Here is a 17,899-nt window from a genome sequence, read left to right as displayed (position 1 = left end):
ACTTTTTCTGTTGTCCACATCTCTATGGGTATCAGAAGTTTGTATTTCTAAAAGACACAAAGAAGAAAAAGACTATTCTCTTTATTTTGTGCGAGTGGATTTTATTCTACTCTCACTGTTTGAAACCTAAACATGCAAAGATAAAAATGAAAATGTCTGCTGCATGTTTTGCCTACTGAATTCTATAATGATTTTTGGAAGGGGTAAACAAATAACTTGAAAGTATATAAACAAGTATAAATTGTCTTGATTTTTCTTTTATTTCTAATTTTATTTTTTTAATTTGTTCTAATTAGTTATACATGACAGCAGAATGCATTTTTAAGCATTGTGATTTTTCTTTTTAAATGACTATCAGAAAGATTTTCTTTTCTAAGTTCTATACATTGAAACCTCTTTAACCTTTATTTTGCTCACAACAGCACAAAATATCTTGAATATTTAAAATTAAACAGAATAATATTTAAATAGTTGCTAGATAGAAACATTAAAATCTTTCAATGTTAAGAGAAGGGACAACTGTTAAGCAGTATAAATATTTTATTTTAAGGAAATACAAATAGTTCTATATTGTTATCACAAAATTAAATTCATATGTTATTCCTGTCAAATTCTCAAATATTGAAATATTTGGCTCCCAAATTATGGTTTAATTATTTTTTTTAAAAAAATTGATAAGAAAATGCAAGCAAACTGTATTTTTTTTTCTTTCTGATCATTTGGCTCTGTTGTATCTAACTGTGCATGCTCTGCTTTTTTTTTTTTTTTTTTGCCCCCTTTCTCACTTTCAGGAAGAGAGCCCCCTGAGTGTGTCTAGCCCAGAGGGTACTGGTACCTGGCTGCATTATACCAGTGGTGTGGGTACTGGGCGTCGAAGACGCAGATCAGGGGAACAAATCACTTCTTCCCCTGTCTCCCCCAAATCATTGGCTTTCACATCCAGTATTTTTGGCTCATGGCAACAGGTTTTTAAATTTTACTTCATTAAACATTTTTCCTCCCTGCATTCAGAGCAACAAACAACTGTCTTTGAGGACATCTAATCCCTTGTGTTTTACATCAGAGTAAATCCTTCTGCTTTTAAATTTTGAGTCCACTTAAAAATATTTATATTTAACAATAATGTGGGAAAGAAACAACTTATGTTGCATATGTTTTGCATTTTTACTGCAAAAGTTCTAAATATCCAGGATTTAAATAATAATCAATAAATTTTATTTTCCTGGAACTTGAGCTTACTGATAAAATTATTTTAAAGGGAAAGAAATTTTCATTTGACTCCAGTTATCTTTTAAAACATTCAGAAACAGAATTTTGTGATTTGATGATAAGAAAATTTACTGATTTTCCCCCATGATTGAAAATATTGATTCCATTTGGAATTTGCTGAGAATGTAAACATTTTTTAAGCATCAAAATTTATGTGACCCATTGTTAATTAGCAGGATACATCGAAAATGATTGTTCTCTCCCTCACTATTCCTTTATCTGGATGTACCTAAGGGATATATGTGTACATTATGTTTTTCTTTGAGCTATATAATATAAGACAGGGCAAGTGTCTTATATTGAACCATCAACCATCAAGTGTCTTATATTGAACCATCAATAATATGGTTCAAAATAAAATTACTTCAGAAGGACTTTCTATGATGGCATTTGGAAACTTTAAATACTCTGGTTTTTATTAGAATGAAGGTCTGCTGTTACACATGATTTTTCTGATAATTTCAGCAATTTCCTTTTGGAAATATAATACATTTGATTATAGGAAAAGGGATTATGGTATCCATTAAGGCTGTGAATATTTAAAGGTTACTCTGATAAAGTCCATGCATGGATCAGTAATTGTATGGTGACTTAACAGTCTGTCTGTCTTTTCTTTTGTTTGTGGTTGTTTTTTCCCCCCTTTAAATACAGGAGCTGTTTTAGAGTGGGCATTTGGCTTCTTTTAAAAGAGAGTGGATATATCAATCTATTAATTATTTCTTTTCATCTGTCTTGTTTCATACATGTTTCATTCTGAATGCCTGCTTCGCACCACTTCATTGCAAGGACATCATATGAAATGGACTCCCTTCAAAAGGGGATCTTGCATGATCTTTCATGTTTTGTGTATTTCTACTAATATTTATCATACAGCTTATTAACCTTTGTCTGTCTGGACAGGCTGCATATGAACTAAGGACTTTCTAATTTAGTTTGCTGTTTTATTTCATTTATTTTGTTTTCCTTATGTAGGTTGTATCTGAAAACACTAATTACCTTCGAACACCAAGAGCTCTTGTGGAACAGAAACAAAACCCTACTGTAGGTATGTGGTTTAAAGGAAATTGTATTCTATTCCCTTCATAAACTCAATATTGTGCACACATGTAAAACTCTTCACTGATAAAAGCATGACCAAATGCTATGCTCTAGTTTTTATTTAATGTGTATTAATTCAGAAATGTTGAGTTGTACATCTCAATTACACAGTAAAGTTTTGATATTTTAAGACATAGTGTTTAATTTTGTTATGTAACCCTATGGTAATGACTTAGTCCACTTGCCAATGCTTGTTTTTAACCTATTACTATATAAGTCAGTTTATGAAGGAAACTTCATCTCTCCACTCGATAAAGATGAAAAGGTGCTATTGCATGGGGAAAAAAATCTATTTTTCTGATTAAAAAGGCTATTTAGGTAGAGAATGTTTCAAACCCTATCTGGGTGAATTTATTTTCTTTTGCAACAGCTCTTAAGGAAAACCAAAGCAAAACTGACGCACAGTGGCAGATTTACTCTCTATTAAAAACTATAGAACATAATTATTTCTTTGCTAACACTCAAAGCAACTTTGAAGAACACTTTCCAAACTCATTGGGTTTAAGGTCATTGGTTGATAAATTATATGAGGTAACAACATTACTCTTTTCTGTAAATAGTTGTCTAAACAGGTTTAATAAAAGCATAGATCTCATTATAAGTTTAAACTGTATATGTACTGCAGTCTAAGTATATGAACTTTGTTGATGCCTATGTACTTGATGATCTTTCTTTAAATACTTTAATAGTTTATATTGATAGCTTTTAATATTCCCACAGTATTTTAATAGAAATGTATGTATTACACCTTCTTAATGTACTAGCATAGTATATTTGATAGAAATTTATTTAATCTTTCCCAGTAGAGAATGTTTTGTTTGAGTAAAAAAACTTTTGCTACAGAGCATCAGTTTATACTGGCTGTGTTTTACTTGATGATGACATGTTTTATTGGAGCTTTATTAATTAAGATCTAGAGTCATTTGTTAAGTATAAGAAATTTTTCCTGGTCTTACAAGTAAATGTATTGATATACTTACTTTATTTTATAAAAAAAATTGACAGTCCTTAATTCAAGGGGATCAGAAAAGATTCTTCATTGATAGGCATACATTCAAAAATATTGATTTATTATAAAAATTTGTACTAGGAGAAGTGTTCCTTTTTTTTTTTAATATAGCCTGCTCTTGCAATTTGTTTATCAGAATCCCATCTTGTCCTAAATTATTTTTTATGGTAATATTTTAAAACTTTTTAAATGTACATATGTCTAATTATTGTGTGTGCATATATTTTTCCTCAAAGATAGTATTTTATTGAGTGTTAAGTTACCCCATTTGTACATATTATAAATGGTAGTTGTTATTAGAAGTATTATGTAATGTTCCGTAGAACGTTACAAGCATATTGTGAGCCTGTTCAAGGCACTGCCAAAGGCTGCCTGTGTGTTGGTAAGAGCCATGTCAATTGCATGCTGCATGAATTCCCAATGTGAATGGAAGAACACCCGTTGTTGTATGTATTTTCTCTAACTCCCATCAGGGTCTCACTGTGCGGGCCTGTTTAGCACCTCGGTGCTCGGGGGTTCTTCAAGCGCACCTAACCTACAGGATTATGCTCGTACTCATCGTAAAAAGCTGACCTCTTCTGGCTGCATAGATGGTATGTGCACACATGCACACACAGATTCATACCTACACTCATGCACACACCCATGAGCAGTATTTCTCAAGCATATCTAAAGCCACTGACTGGTTCAAGTGGAATTCTAGCACCCTATACCTAAATGACTATCTGTGTTCTATGTAATCCACAGCTTGGATCCATGTTTCATCAAACAATTAATTGTAGTTAAATTTAAAGTACTTGTACAGTAAGTAGTTCATTGAAATGGAATATTTAGAACTGCATCATATGTGTTCTTTTAAATAATTGATGATCCATATTATAAAGAATTTTGTTTGATCTTTTAAATTTGTTCATTGTTAACCCTATCCTACTTACTGATATTGAACTAATTAAAATAAGGTGAATAAAATATTTATTACTAGAAGAAAATCCATGTTGGTAATATTTTTGTAAAACTAAACATAGAAAGAGATATTTTAGGATTCCTAGCTGAAGGAGATCCTCTCACTGTTGTTAACATACCTTAAGTTTTAAGATTTTAATATTCAGAATGCCTTTGAAACTCATGGAAGCTGGTCCCTTTTGCTAAGAGGAGTATTTTAGTTTTCAGGATCACCATATATATCGACAAATTTATTTTAGTCAATAAAACTTAGATTTACCAAAATTGCCAGCTCATCCTGCTTTTCTTTCTTTTATATATTTCATTAAACATTTACCTCTATCATCAAGCCAGTTTACTGCTTTTAACCAGTATTTGGCTTATTACCTTCTCTCATTGTCCCTTCTGCATGTCACCTAATTCTAACCTCCTTCTATATTTGTTTTTTCCCTCTTTTTTTTTTTTTAAGTGTTCTTCTTTTGGTAGCTGTTACAAATTTCAGGTACCTGTTTTTCTCTTTCTCAGACGCCACACGCGGTTCTGCTGTTAAAAGGTTTTCTATCTCATTTGCTCGACACCCAACCAATGGTACGTTTTGCTTTTATTTTAAAAGATACTCCCCTGCTTCGTCCCTTTTTATTTTTTCTTTTATTTCAAAATGTGGGGTATACAGTATCATTCATTATCCATTCTTAATTTCAATTGGCATACAATTCCAACTTCTTAATCACCCAAATTATTGATACTGGCTGGCTCCCTTTTTTAGCTCTGATTTATAAAATAATTTAACATTATTCATCAAACTCTTAAATAAGCAAAATTGATGATGAATTAACACCTTAAAATTCTAATTTCTCAAGTGACTAGTTCACACAAATTCTTAAATTGTAACAATTGGTATTAATTTATTCTTAATTATTATTAATTTTAATTTTTTCTCCCCAATTTCTTTTTTGACCATATGGTTGATTTATTGAGATATTTAACAGAAATACAGAGTGACCTGTATCAAATAGCCGAAGGAGAAGTGTCTTTGAAAATTTCTTGGGAACCAGGTGATGCAGATTTCACTGCGTAACAACATTTATCCCTGGCTTTGTCTAAAGCAAAACCAGATTTCGTCTGGAACACTTTGAAAACTTTAACCAGCAATCACTTTGTCCTCATGTGCAGTATGGAATACTGTTATCAAGCAACCAATTCCCTTTGATAACACTTCTTTTTCTTAAAATTTGGGGAATTCCTGATAGAAAAAAACGTCCAGAAACCCAATTCAGTTAAATTTAATTTTTTGAGGCTGAGTAAATAGTAAAATGTTTTATAACCAGTATTTATAAATTGAATCATTGCAGTATTGCAGCTTTTTACATAAAGCTTGATCTTCTGGAGCAATAAAGAATATTTACTAATCATCTTTAAATACTACAGGACCTAAGAATTTGTTTTTAATGTACAAGTTTTTGCTTTTTGTAATTATGGTGCTTTTATCCCTGGAACCTTATTAAAGTTTTAACTACAAAGAAGTCTTTCAAAAATTGAAATTTTATGAATCTTAAGTGTTCAACACAAGTTTGTGATCATTCTTCCCCTTTCAGGTCCTTTAACACGTCTAGATAACAGTGCACTAGTATTTCTTAAAGGTAGAAAAAAAAGACTTCATTCTCAACAAATGAAAGTTTAGTGTGCTTTCCCTCCACTGTTGCTGTTTAAATACTATATTTTGAAGAAAATGGTCTTTATTTGATATAGCTGCAGCTTCTAGAGATATCATATGCCTAAGAACCTCTTAGAAGACAAACAAGTCACAAGAAAAACAATTTACAAAATTCTAAGAAAAAGTATTTAAGTTTAAGACTGTCTATAGTTGTATGCTAAATGTTTATGTGCTTAAAGCCAGGCTTGCAGCTTTTATCAAGAAAAAAACTCTGTATTTTCATTGACAATAAAATTAATGATAGGGCTTGGGGGTATAGCTCAGTGGCAGAGCACTTGCCTAGCATGTATGTGTGAGGCACTGGGTTTGATCCTTAGCACCACATAAAAACAAACAAATAAAATAGAGGCATTCTGTCCATCTACAACTACAAAAATTTTTTAAATAATAATAATAAATCCTTTTGTTAAATTAAAAAAAGAGTAGTTTTATATTCCTTTGTTTTAGATTATTTTCTAAATGTGGCTTTTTCTACATATTATATAACAATGCATATAAAATATATTTCTTTTAATTATAGAAATATTTCCTTTGGGTTTTCAAGATTTCTTTTTTCTTTTTTTAATGCTGTGTTGTCTTATCTGTCCAATGAATTGTCATTTGACTCTTCCTTTCACTTTTTATTTCCCCTAACTTTCATGTTATTTCCATCTTTAACACATATCATGGACTTACCCCTCCTTCATCTTTAGTTCAAGGAACATGGTGAAACAAGTATCTTCTGACAGTGCTTTACCTTATTTTCTGGGCCTCTGTGCAGAACACCTACACCTCTATAGGTGCTGGTCCATTTCCTCTGTGGAATTTCTAGGCTCCAGTGGTATGTTTTTATAGCTTCTAAACATGTCAGCGGGGTGGCTTTTTAAATTTCTGCACTAACCCTTTCATTGTGCATTAAAGAAAAAGTTTACTAAAGATAAATGGGAAAATTGTAGTCCTAAGGAACTTGATTATATTGTCATTCACCTGCTATAAAATCTAGCAGGTGAAGGAAAGAAAACAATAGATTTATAAACATCCTAAGGAAAGGAGAAAGAACACATTGTTAATTTTGGTCTGTAATGCAAAGAAAGGGTTTGAGCTTATTTGCATGAGTTTTATACTGTAAAAAAGAAAATAGCAATTGTGCAAGCATAATTTCTTTAGTGCTTACTTTAGGTGTTTTAAGTGTTGTTACAATACTATAGTTCTTTTTAAGTATATGCGATGTTCTGTCTTGCTTTGATTTGCACCTGAAAATCAAATATATAAGCTTTGGTTGTTTTCATGGTAAGATTAAATTTCTTTTAAGTGAAGTTCTCCTATTCCAACTGGGAATCCCCCCAGTAGTTCTTGGGTCCATATTTCTTCCCAGAATTTAAGGAGGAAAATCAAATAGTACTCGGTTTTAAAATGAGCACATGCTTATTGAAGCACATTCTATTTTGCAGTCTGAATTTAGTTAATGCTTACTTTTTAATTACTGGTGCAAGGCTTTTATGTAAACTTAAATATTTAAAGTATTTCTTGGAAGGAGAACTAGTTGAGTTTTTTGAAAGAGTACATGAAGAAAGACTTGTTATTTTTACAGTATATTAAAACAATTTTAAAAGCCATTCAGTTGAATAAAATTTAAATCAATAGATAATTTTCTGTTTTTTAAAAAAGTGAATAACCTGTATCCTATTGGTTTAAGAAAATAAACTGTGTGTTTAAGTGCTTTTGTTTCACTGACGATATTAATACATATCTGCATGAAAATTTCATGAATTTTTTATATTTCTCTGCCGTTGTTAAATATAAACATATTTGTATTTGGTATTGTTTGTTACTTGACCTAACTTTACTCAGTCAGTGATTTTCAATAATAGAATTATTGGTGGTAATTCAGTAAAGGTAGGTGAAATATATTTCAGAATTTTAACTCTACCATAAGTGAATGAATGTAATTTTAGAATCATACTAGAGAGTATAATTGGCCTTGATGTGACTAGAAAGATGTTTAAAACCATTCTTCACAAATAATTATGTAATTGTTTTTTGACAAGAAATTACTTTTAGCAATCTAGCGTCAGGGACACATTATAACATCAGTTTATTCATCTATTGAATAGACCTGACTTTAACAGATAAAAACTGAAAATTTGTATCTTATCTTTTTCCCCCTAGGTTTTCTTAAGGAATTCATGTGCATGTAAAGAGAATTCTTTGTCACATCTTATTTCAATCCGTATTGCATAGCATCTGGTGTCATGACTGGAGAGATCTTGTGTGTTTGCATGTGATATATTGAAAAGACTAAATTTTCCAGTTCTAAACAGTGATCATCTTTCTTTTCAATTATTGATTTTGAAAACACCCAACTTTTATTTTTTTGTTTTTGTTTTCTCTCTTGCAGGCTTTGAATTATACTCCATGGTGCCATCAATTTGCCCTCTGGAAACTCTTCACAATGCCCTATCTTTAAAGCAGGTGGATGAATTTCTTGCATCTATTGCTTCACCATCAAATGAAGTTCTAAGGAAGACCCCTGAAGGTTGTAGGGAAATTAACTTTCATCGTTATTATTTTATTATTTAATTGTTGAATATAATAAGAATTATAAAATATATAAACTCAAGTAGTAGTACTGAATAGAATTTTTTAGGAGAAAGAAATGTAAAGGGACATTATTATTAATTCTTTGGTTTCAGGTGCAGTGAACCACTTATCTTGATTCTTCCCCAAAATATTTTCTTACAAAAAGGAGGGAAAATAAAACCAAAAATCTACAAACTGGCAATCAAAGTCAATAGCATAATAAAGAATCATAATTATTTTTAAACTAAATGTTATATTCCTATTACATATCATTTTATAATAACTTAAAATAATTTACAAAATAATTAGTTCATATTAAACCACACACACACACACACACACACACTTGCCCATCCCCGCACTACTTTGGAAGTAGTCAGAGCTTTTAATTAAAGGGCCCAAATGAAGACAGCAAATTATATTCCAAATTATATTCCTCAGAAAATATTCTGAAGAAGTTAATTCATGTGTATGTAGAATAAGGGTTCTTGGCTAAGTTTTGGAAACTTTATAGTCTACCTGCCTTTAGAGAAGTACAATTAAATTAGCCTAAAAGATTGAAGTTCTGTAAAGAATGCTGTATAACTAGATTTAAAACTTTTTTTTAAGAAAAAATTTTTCATACATATTAAAAATTACATGTCACTATTCTGAGGGACCTCATTTTAGGAAATGTTCTAGACTACCTTTTTAGATGTAAAGAAGCCAACTAGCAATTGCCATTTTCAGCTCTATAGCATACCTCAGCATGTCAGAATTTCCATTTTGCAAAGCATTTTCTGTTCTGTCCGGATGGGGTCCCTAAGAGAGGGTTTTAAGAGAGAGTATTCTGCTTAAGAGATAAGAATCTTGCAATTCTAGTTATATTCTAGAAAAGCAACAAAGTTTTTTTTGTATACCATTCCCTTTTTCTGAGGTGCTGTAAATGTATTTTGCCCAAACATAAAATGACATCCTATAGTTAATAGACTGGACATCCCTTTTATGTCTTGCAGTTATTCTCTTCCTTTTCCTGGGCCCTCACATTTATAATTCTAGAGCACTATTCACTTTCTGTTCTGTCCAAATGGTGTCCCTAATTTCTTCAATGTAGTGACCCTTCCCTTTTCTTCCACTTCTAGTAATGAAGGTCAGTTCTCAACCATTAATAGTGGAAATATATCTGATGTGAATGTCTTAAAATAGTTCATTTTAGGAATAGCTTTAATTAGGTTTTAATTTCAGATCTTGCATATCCATGTGTCTGATTCTGAGCATTTATAATGCTTCAAATGAAGTAATAAAGTCCCAGTCAGGAAAATGAAGTTCATCTCCTTTTATGTTTTGTGTAACCCTAATAGAATAGACAGTACTGTTCCTTCACAATAGATAATCTAAAGAAATTCTAGTGTAGCCCTTTACCTTTATACTTGATGTTTCATTGCTTCCCTGGGATGGGAAATTTAAATCTTAAAACAGAGATTTAAAAAGATTCTGATAATTAAATCAAGACTTAAGGTAGATATCAATGCTATTTAATTTTAGAATATTTGCAGTGAATAACTTGAAGGTAATAGCAATAATGACATCTGTTTGTTTAAAAATAGAATTTTAGTGAAATATTTACAAAAAGATAATCTTTTAAGATTTATTATGTGGCATTGGTATTTTATGACAGCTTCATTTTGTGGTTAGTGGATTCAGTAATCAGTATATTAATGAGGTACAGTAATGAGGCAAAGGATATTAGATTTCTTTTTTAGTTGTTTTGTATATCATGGATCTAAATTATAGCCCTGTTCCTCTAATTCTCTACTAGATGAAAAAAATAAATTGCTTAATGCAGTTCAAGAATCAGATAAACCTTGTAGTAGATAATATGATTCATTCACATTAACTTGTATTCCCAAGAGCCTTTGGAAATCCATAGGAAGAGAAGGATTCAGAATGGTTAGGACTTATATCTTCCATGGCTGCATCATCCATAGTATCTGCTTTGATCATTTTATTTAAGATATCATTTGAGAGAAGTTTATTATTCAAAGGAAAAAAATGTAGCCATAATTGAAGAAAATCAACTTAGTTTTTTACATTCTTTTTTAATATTAAAGAAAAGAGAATCCTGATTATGAAGGAAGTATCTGAATCTTACATTTTATGGAATAATGGAAGAATTTATATTTACTAAATGCATCACATTTACATTATTTTAATTCCCTGAACTGGGCGCAATAGAGCACACCTTTAATCCCAGTGGCTCAAGAGGCTGAAACAGAAGGATTGTAAGTTCAAGCCAGCCTGAGCAACTTAGCTAGACTTTAAGCAACTTTAGCAAGACCCTTTCTCTAAATAAAATATTTTAAAATGGGCTGGGGATGTTTCTCAGGGGTTAAGTGCTGCTGAGATCAATCCCCGGTATAAAAAAAAAAAAAAAAAATTCCTGAATTGCCAAAGAAATAGCCTCATATTCAAAGAACTATTTCTATTTTATTATATCTATAACAAGGCAGGAGACAGTATTAATTCCATTGGTGTTCAAGGTTTTTTCCTCATCTAGGACAAAAATTTCTAAATTTATGGTAAATGAAAGATAACTTAAAATAGTGTTTGATAAAATGGAGTAGGAATACTAATAAGGATAAGTTAGTGATGGAAATTAATTGACAGAAAAAAAGATTTTAATAAAAGTGTAGAAGCAGGAAAGAAATATAGTGCTTTATATGATGTTTTAGGGACTTTTGTATTACATTATTTTCATTAGTGACTGCTTTGTCACTATCAGTGACATTTCAACATGGGTCTCAACCACCAGTGCCACGTTTGCCATTACTGGTCCACATCTTAATATTCAAAAGCACACTGAGTATTGCTGTCTGGACTTCCCCCTAAACTGCAAAATTGCAAATCTGACTTGTAATCTTTTTCCTTTGTTTAGAAGCCAGAACCTTATAACAGTTCACCTTGCCACCTGCACACCCACTTTGGGCTGTCCTTCCCTGAAGGATTTCATCCTGAAGAGTTCTCCCTACTTTTCTTTTTTGCACTTCTTAGTCGTTCCATCTTTATTAGAAAGTAGGGATATGGAGGATAACTTTAAAATTTCCTCCTCTTTATGAAGGTAAATCTTAGCTGGGTAATAAAGAAAACAATGTGATTTATTTAACTATTTATATCTAGTTATTTTATTCTTAAATATAATAGTGTAGTAGACCATTGTGTTTGTAAATGAACCATTCTTAAATTCCCATTTATTATTGAGATTTTTTGTCTTAAAAAGTACTGACTCTGTTCTATCAACTTTCTGTCATCCCTTAAGTACATCAGTTTCTATCAGGTTAGAACAAAATTAAGTCTGCTGCACTATTCTTGTTGACATTCTTTTGGTGTATACTGTTAAAATGCTTATAATACAAATAGATTAATGATTTGGGTAAGACTATGAGAGAATTGCCTTTTTATGTGAAATGTGATTTCCTGAATTTACTCTCCAAACCTTGCCTTTTATTTTTTCAACATTGTACATATTTTAGAGTCACTAAATTATGTTGTAAAAAAATTTCTGTAATGTTAATGTAGAACTTACAGGAAATTATTAAATTATTATGTTTGTTTAATTTTTTTAGTCTTTTCTGCCTCACGTACCAGTCCAGTAATGAGAAGAAAAGTATCTTTAAATACATACACACCTGCAAAGATCCTCCCAACTCCACCGGCTACCTTAAAGAGTACTAAAGCAAGCAGCAAACCAGGTTAGAAATGTGCCTGTGAGTTTGTGAATTCTGCATAGCAATTAGGGTACTGATAATAGTTTGCTTTTTAAATGTGAAATCTATTTTCAGTATGATAATTGCACTTTCTAGTGCTTTCTAGAGTAATGATTCTATCCTAAGTTCAAAATATATATAATCCTGGAACTGGGGTCCTAACTCAGTGGTAGAATGCTTGCCTAGCATGTTTGAGACACTGGGTTCAATTCTCAGCACTGCATACAAATAAATAAGTAAAATTAAGGTCCAAAGACAACTAAAAAAATATTTTTTAAAGAAGTCTATACAGTCTGTTAGGTCTGCCCTCTCCTTTTTGTATCTGTTAATCATTTGCCCCTCCCCATGCGTAATTTAATAAAATATATTTCATATTCACATTTTTCTTCAAGCTAATTCATGGACTCTCTTTTGCTTTTCTGTTGAGTCCAAGGCATCATTCTATATTTTACAAAAATTTTTATTCTTGTTGCCCTCACTAAAATGGTATCTTCTATTACTGTATTTTAACTCTCTATTCTCAGTCTGATGATATAACTAGTAAATTCAGCTATATTTTATAAGCATTTTTCTATTTTAACTTGGCACATTTGATTGTAGTGTTGATACTCTGTAAATGCTCTCTTACTTTGACTTGCAAGATATAACTCTATCTTGGTGTTTTTTTCATTTCTCTGATTCAGAAGAGTAATGCTTTATATGATGTACTTTGTAGTTGAAACTTTGCTGTTGGATGATTCTTCTTTTTTCTGCTTTTCTAATCCAGTGACATTCTAACTGTGTTCATTTTTTCTTATCCTTTTTTTTGTTTTGTTTTGTTTTCAGAAATAGCTCCAGTGCTTTTAAAGATATTTTTGTTCTTTTCCTCCTATTAGTCCTTTCAAATATTTTTTTGACTTAAGAATTTGTGCTTAAGAGTCAGGGAACCTACATTAAAATCTCAGCTTTGCTACTTATTAATATAAACTTTTGGTAAGTTATATAACCTCTTGGTACAGCTTTAAAAGTTGTCAGAAACCAGGCACTGTGATGTGGGCCTATAATCCCAGCAGTTTGGGAGTCTGAGGCAGGAGAATCAAGCCAGCCTCAGCAATTTACCAAAGCCCTAAGTAACTTAGACCCAGTCTCAAAATTTAAAAAGCAGCTAAGGATTTGGCTCAGTGGTTAAGCACCCTTGGGTTCAATCCCCTGTACCAAAAAATTTAAGAATTTATCAGAGATGAATGCAACAACATAGAAAGTACTTAGTACACATTTTAAGCCCTCACTAAAATGGTAGCTTCTATTACTGTTGTTTTACAGTAGCCAAACTCTTTACTTCTGTCCAAATTCCATTTTTTCTTCTTAGATTCTTAATTCTTTCTCATCCTTCAAGACCTAACGAAACAACCTCTTCTGATAATGTATTTATAACTCTGAAAACAAGAACTTCAGTGATACTCTATACTGCTGATTTGTTGTTTTATACTTGATTATAGCTTACTCAGATTACACGGCCTTATAAATTAGGGTCAATATCTTAAGTAGACTTGAATCTTGTACATTTTAACAGATCAGGATATAAAATTGCAGTTTAAGATACTGAATAATTGTCTTCTTCACTGTAGCTATTACTACATAAATATTTTCAGATAATAAAGTTAAAGTGTTGTTATATAAGTTATATTTGACTTTTCAAGCATTAAGCCAACCTTATGTCCCTAAGACAAATTCTGCTTGGTCGTGGTGTATCACCCAAACACACTCACACATTCACGCATACCCCAGAACTGCCACAAAAATGAATTGGAGTTAATTTAATTTTAAGGATTTTTGCATCTGCATTTTTGAAGTATCTTGATCTATAGTTTTCCTTTTTTTGTGATGTTCTTTTCATGTTTTGTTATCAAGGGTAATTCTAGCTTCATAAAATGATTTAAGAAATATTTCTTCCTTTTCTAATTTCTGTGAATGAGTTTTTGTAAGATTGTTATTTCTTCCTTAAATGTTTGGTAGAATTAATTTTCCATTTCATTTTTATGGCAGTTTTGGTACCTTGTATTTTTCAGGGAATATGTTCATTTTGTCTTCATTGTCAACTTTGATGTTTATGATTCTTTTAATGAATGAGATTATTACCATTCATTAAATTTGTTGTTATTCCACTGGTAATTTGTGTTCTCTTTTGTTCTTGATCATTCTTGCAGAAATTTAGCAATATTTTTGACCTTTTCAAGGGACCAACTTTACTTTATTATGTTTCTGTTGGTTTTATAATTAAATGATTTCTGCTCTTCATATACTTCATTCTACTTACTTTGGTTTATTTTTATGCTCTTTTTCTAGTTTCTGGGGTCATTAGTTATTAGATATTTCTTCTCTTGTTATATGAACATTTAAAGCTGTTACGTTTTCTTCTGGGCACTTTAATTGCATTGCCTAAAAGTGGTTATGAAGTCTATTGGTCAACTTCTAATTTGGGGTGTTTTTTAGATATCTTTTTACCAATTTCTTTTTAAATTTCATTTAAGTTACAAAGCATACACTGTATGGTTTCAGTTCTTTAAATGTGAGCCTTCTTTTATGACTTAACATTTGGATTATCTTGTATTAAGTGTACTTTAAAAAATAGTCATTCTATGATTCATTGATTTTTAATAGATGTGGTTTATCACTCATTAGATCAAGGTTGTAGATAATGTCAGATGTAGATCTTAGCAGGATGTTGGGACAAGGAAAAGAGGTGTTCTAGAGCAATCTCCACTCATAATTGTGGAATTATCTTGTTTTTCTTCAATTTGGTAAATTTTGTCTTCGTATTTTGGAGCTCTGTTAGTAATTGCATATATATTTGATTATTACGTCTTTCTAATGTATTTGACTCTTTATTGTAACAAAATTTCTCTTTCATTTCTAGTAATGCTTTATCTTAAAGCTTATTTTATCTGAAATGAATATAGCTATATTCCAGGTGTCCTAGGCTTACTGTATATAATCAGTTTTATATTAGAAGTGTATTTTTGCATACTCATGTATTTGACATTTTAAAACATAGATTTGACATTCTAACAATATCTGCCTTAAAGTTGCAGTGTTTATAGTTCATTAACATTTAATGTAATTACTAATGTTTGGGCTTAGGTCAACTACTTTATTTTATTTTCTGTTTATTCCTTAGAATTTTTATTCCTTTATTCTTTTTTTTAATCACTTTTTATAATACCTTTATTGTTTATTTATGTTTATGTGGTGCTGAGGATCAAACCCAGTGACTCACACATGCTTGGCAAGCACTCTACCACTGAGCCACCACCCCAGCCCCTATTCCTTTATTCTTTCCTTTTTATTTTGTATTAATTCAATATTTTTCACAATTGCATTTTAATATATCCATTGGCTTTTTGCTACATTTTTTGTATTATTATTGTTACTATTATTATTTATTCATTTATTTTGGTACTTGTGATTGAACCCATGGGCGCTTAGCCACTAAACCACATCCCCTGCCCTTTTTATTTTTTATTTCAAAACAAAATCTTGCCAAGTTGATGAGGCTGGCTTTGAACTTGTGATCCTCTTGCCTCATCCTCATAAGCTGCTGGGATTACAGTTGTGCACCATCACCCTGTTTTTTGTATTATTCTTTTATTGATTGTTCTAAATATATATTCTTAACATTTCAAAATCTACTTAGAGCTAATTTTATATCACCTAAAGTAAAATACAGAAAACTTACAAATGTCCAGGTTCCTTTACCTTCTTCTCCTTCTACCTTTGTACATTGTTTTCCATATGTTTATGTGTTATTTCTATATATATTATTTATACATAAATATAATATTACTCGCTTTAAATAGGCATATTTTAAAGAAATGTCATATTTTTTCCACATATTTGCCATGTTTGATACTCTTCATTACTTTCTTGAAGTGTTATGTTTCCATCTGGTATCATTTACCTTCAGCATGAAACTCTTTAGCATTTTTTGTACTACCAGCCTGTTGACAGCACATTCTATTCATTTTATTGTGACTGAAAAATATCTTTATTCTCCATTCTTGCAAGGTAATTTTGGTGAGTAAAGAATTCTGTGTAAAAACTTGTTTTTCTCTGAGCACTTTAAAGATATTGTTCCATTGTCCTCTGATTCCATTGTTTCTGATACAAAGTTTTAGTTAATCTGAATTGTTCCATGTATGCAGTGCTTAATTTTTCTGTTTAACTTCTAGTGGTTTCTTTTTTACTTTGGTTTTTGGCAGTTTGCTTGTCTTTCCTTTTCTTTGGTTGTTTGTCTGTCTGGTAGTAATCCTGATCAGTGCTGGTATTTACTTTTACAGGCCTTCCCCAGTTTGCCGCTAAACCCACCCAAGTTTTATTTTGTTTTGTTTGCAATACCCCCGGGTATTGAACCAGGGTGTTACACATGCTAGTCAAACACTCTACCACTGAGCTACAGCCCAGTCCTTTTATATTTTGAGACAGTGTCTCACTAAGTTGCAGGCTGAGCTCAAACTTGGGATCTGCCTGCCTCAGCCTCCCAGATAGTTGGGATTATAGGCATGTGTCATTGCTCCCAGCACCCAACCAGTTTATAAGATATTTCATTTAATTTATTTAGTTTGAAACATTTGATTCTTCTTTGTAGGTATTTTGTTTGAGTTTTGCAGAGACATCACGTTAACTTATTTTCCTATGACCTAGAGCATAATTAAATGTGCCACTTTAAAAATCTTGTCTATAAAAGACTTCTCTCAGTATTGGTCTTTATCATTTTGCTCATTCTTGAGGAGATAGACATTTTCGTGTTTCTTAGCATAATGACTAATTTTGCATTATAACTTAGACCTTATGAATGATATGTTATAAAACTTTGGATTCTATTATTTCAGTTATGTTCTTCCAAAAAATGTTTTTGTTTGTTTGTTTTATTAAAGAGTTAATTTGAACTCGGATTGCAAAACTTTGTCCCTTGAAGTAGGTGATAGCTCAAATTTCATTTCTCTTTTTTTAACCTACAGGGCAGCTTAGAGCTTACTCTGCTCATGCCATAGATTGATCAGGGTTCATACTTAGAATTACAGTCTCTCCTTGCCTAAGATTTCTCACCTTACTTTCTATCAGCTATAATTCTCCTAGTACTTGTTATCTGGTTCTTCATGCTAGTACAATTGGGTTTTATGTTAGATTTTTAGCCATTCTATATGGTATAGACTGGGTCCTTTTCTCAGGCTGAACACTAAAAAGGGGAAATTCATCCCATTGTTTTTTTCTTCTCTTACAAGTATTGATCATTCTCCAGTAACTCCCTAATTTTATTCGTTCTTTGATGTCTTTTAAGTACTTGTTTTTCAAATTTTGCATTGAGTGTATACTTGTTATCTACAGAAATATTAATCAGACAGGAGCATGCCCTCTCAAAGAAGTGTAACTCCACCTAGAATAGCTTTGGATGACTCATTAGGCCTTCATGTTGGTTCAGATAAGGAAAAATGTTTCCCAAGCCAAGAATGTTTCTGGTTTTCAAACTTTGAGCTGTATATGTATAGTGATGAAATGAGAGATATAGGAGGAAATAGAATTGTATAG

General features: G+C 31.3%; 1 protein-coding gene across 12 annotated transcripts in view; it reads left to right on the top strand.

Annotated features, from left to right (window-relative positions):
• The window catches only part of Ppip5k2 (diphosphoinositol pentakisphosphate kinase 2), an 88,698-nt gene that overhangs the window by 68,734 nt on the left and 2,065 nt on the right, over window positions 1–17,899 (top strand). For 4 of the 12 annotated variants that reach the window (XM_076856957.2, XM_076856954.2, XM_076856956.2 and 1 more), the window contains exons 25-30: window positions 792–965; window positions 2,242–2,314; window positions 3,850–3,969; window positions 4,844–4,906; window positions 8,410–8,547; window positions 12,194–12,319. In XM_076856957.2, the coding sequence (XP_076713072.1) occupies window positions 792–965; window positions 2,242–2,314; window positions 3,850–3,969; window positions 4,844–4,906; window positions 8,410–8,547; window positions 12,194–12,319 (694 nt within the window). The remainder of the gene's footprint in view (window positions 1–791; window positions 966–2,241; window positions 2,315–3,849; window positions 3,970–4,843; window positions 4,907–8,409; window positions 8,548–12,193; window positions 12,320–17,899) is intronic. The other 8 variants (XM_076856959.2, XM_076856965.2, XM_076856961.2 and 5 more) reach the window with 5 other exon arrangements.

This window comes from Callospermophilus lateralis, chromosome 5, assembly GCF_048772815.1.
Source record: "Callospermophilus lateralis isolate mCalLat2 chromosome 5, mCalLat2.hap1, whole genome shotgun sequence".
Classification (NCBI taxonomy): domain Eukaryota; kingdom Metazoa; phylum Chordata; class Mammalia; order Rodentia; family Sciuridae; genus Callospermophilus; species Callospermophilus lateralis.
The sequence above is the reverse complement of the archived record's forward strand: the minus strand, read 5'-3'. Positions and strand labels throughout refer to the sequence as shown.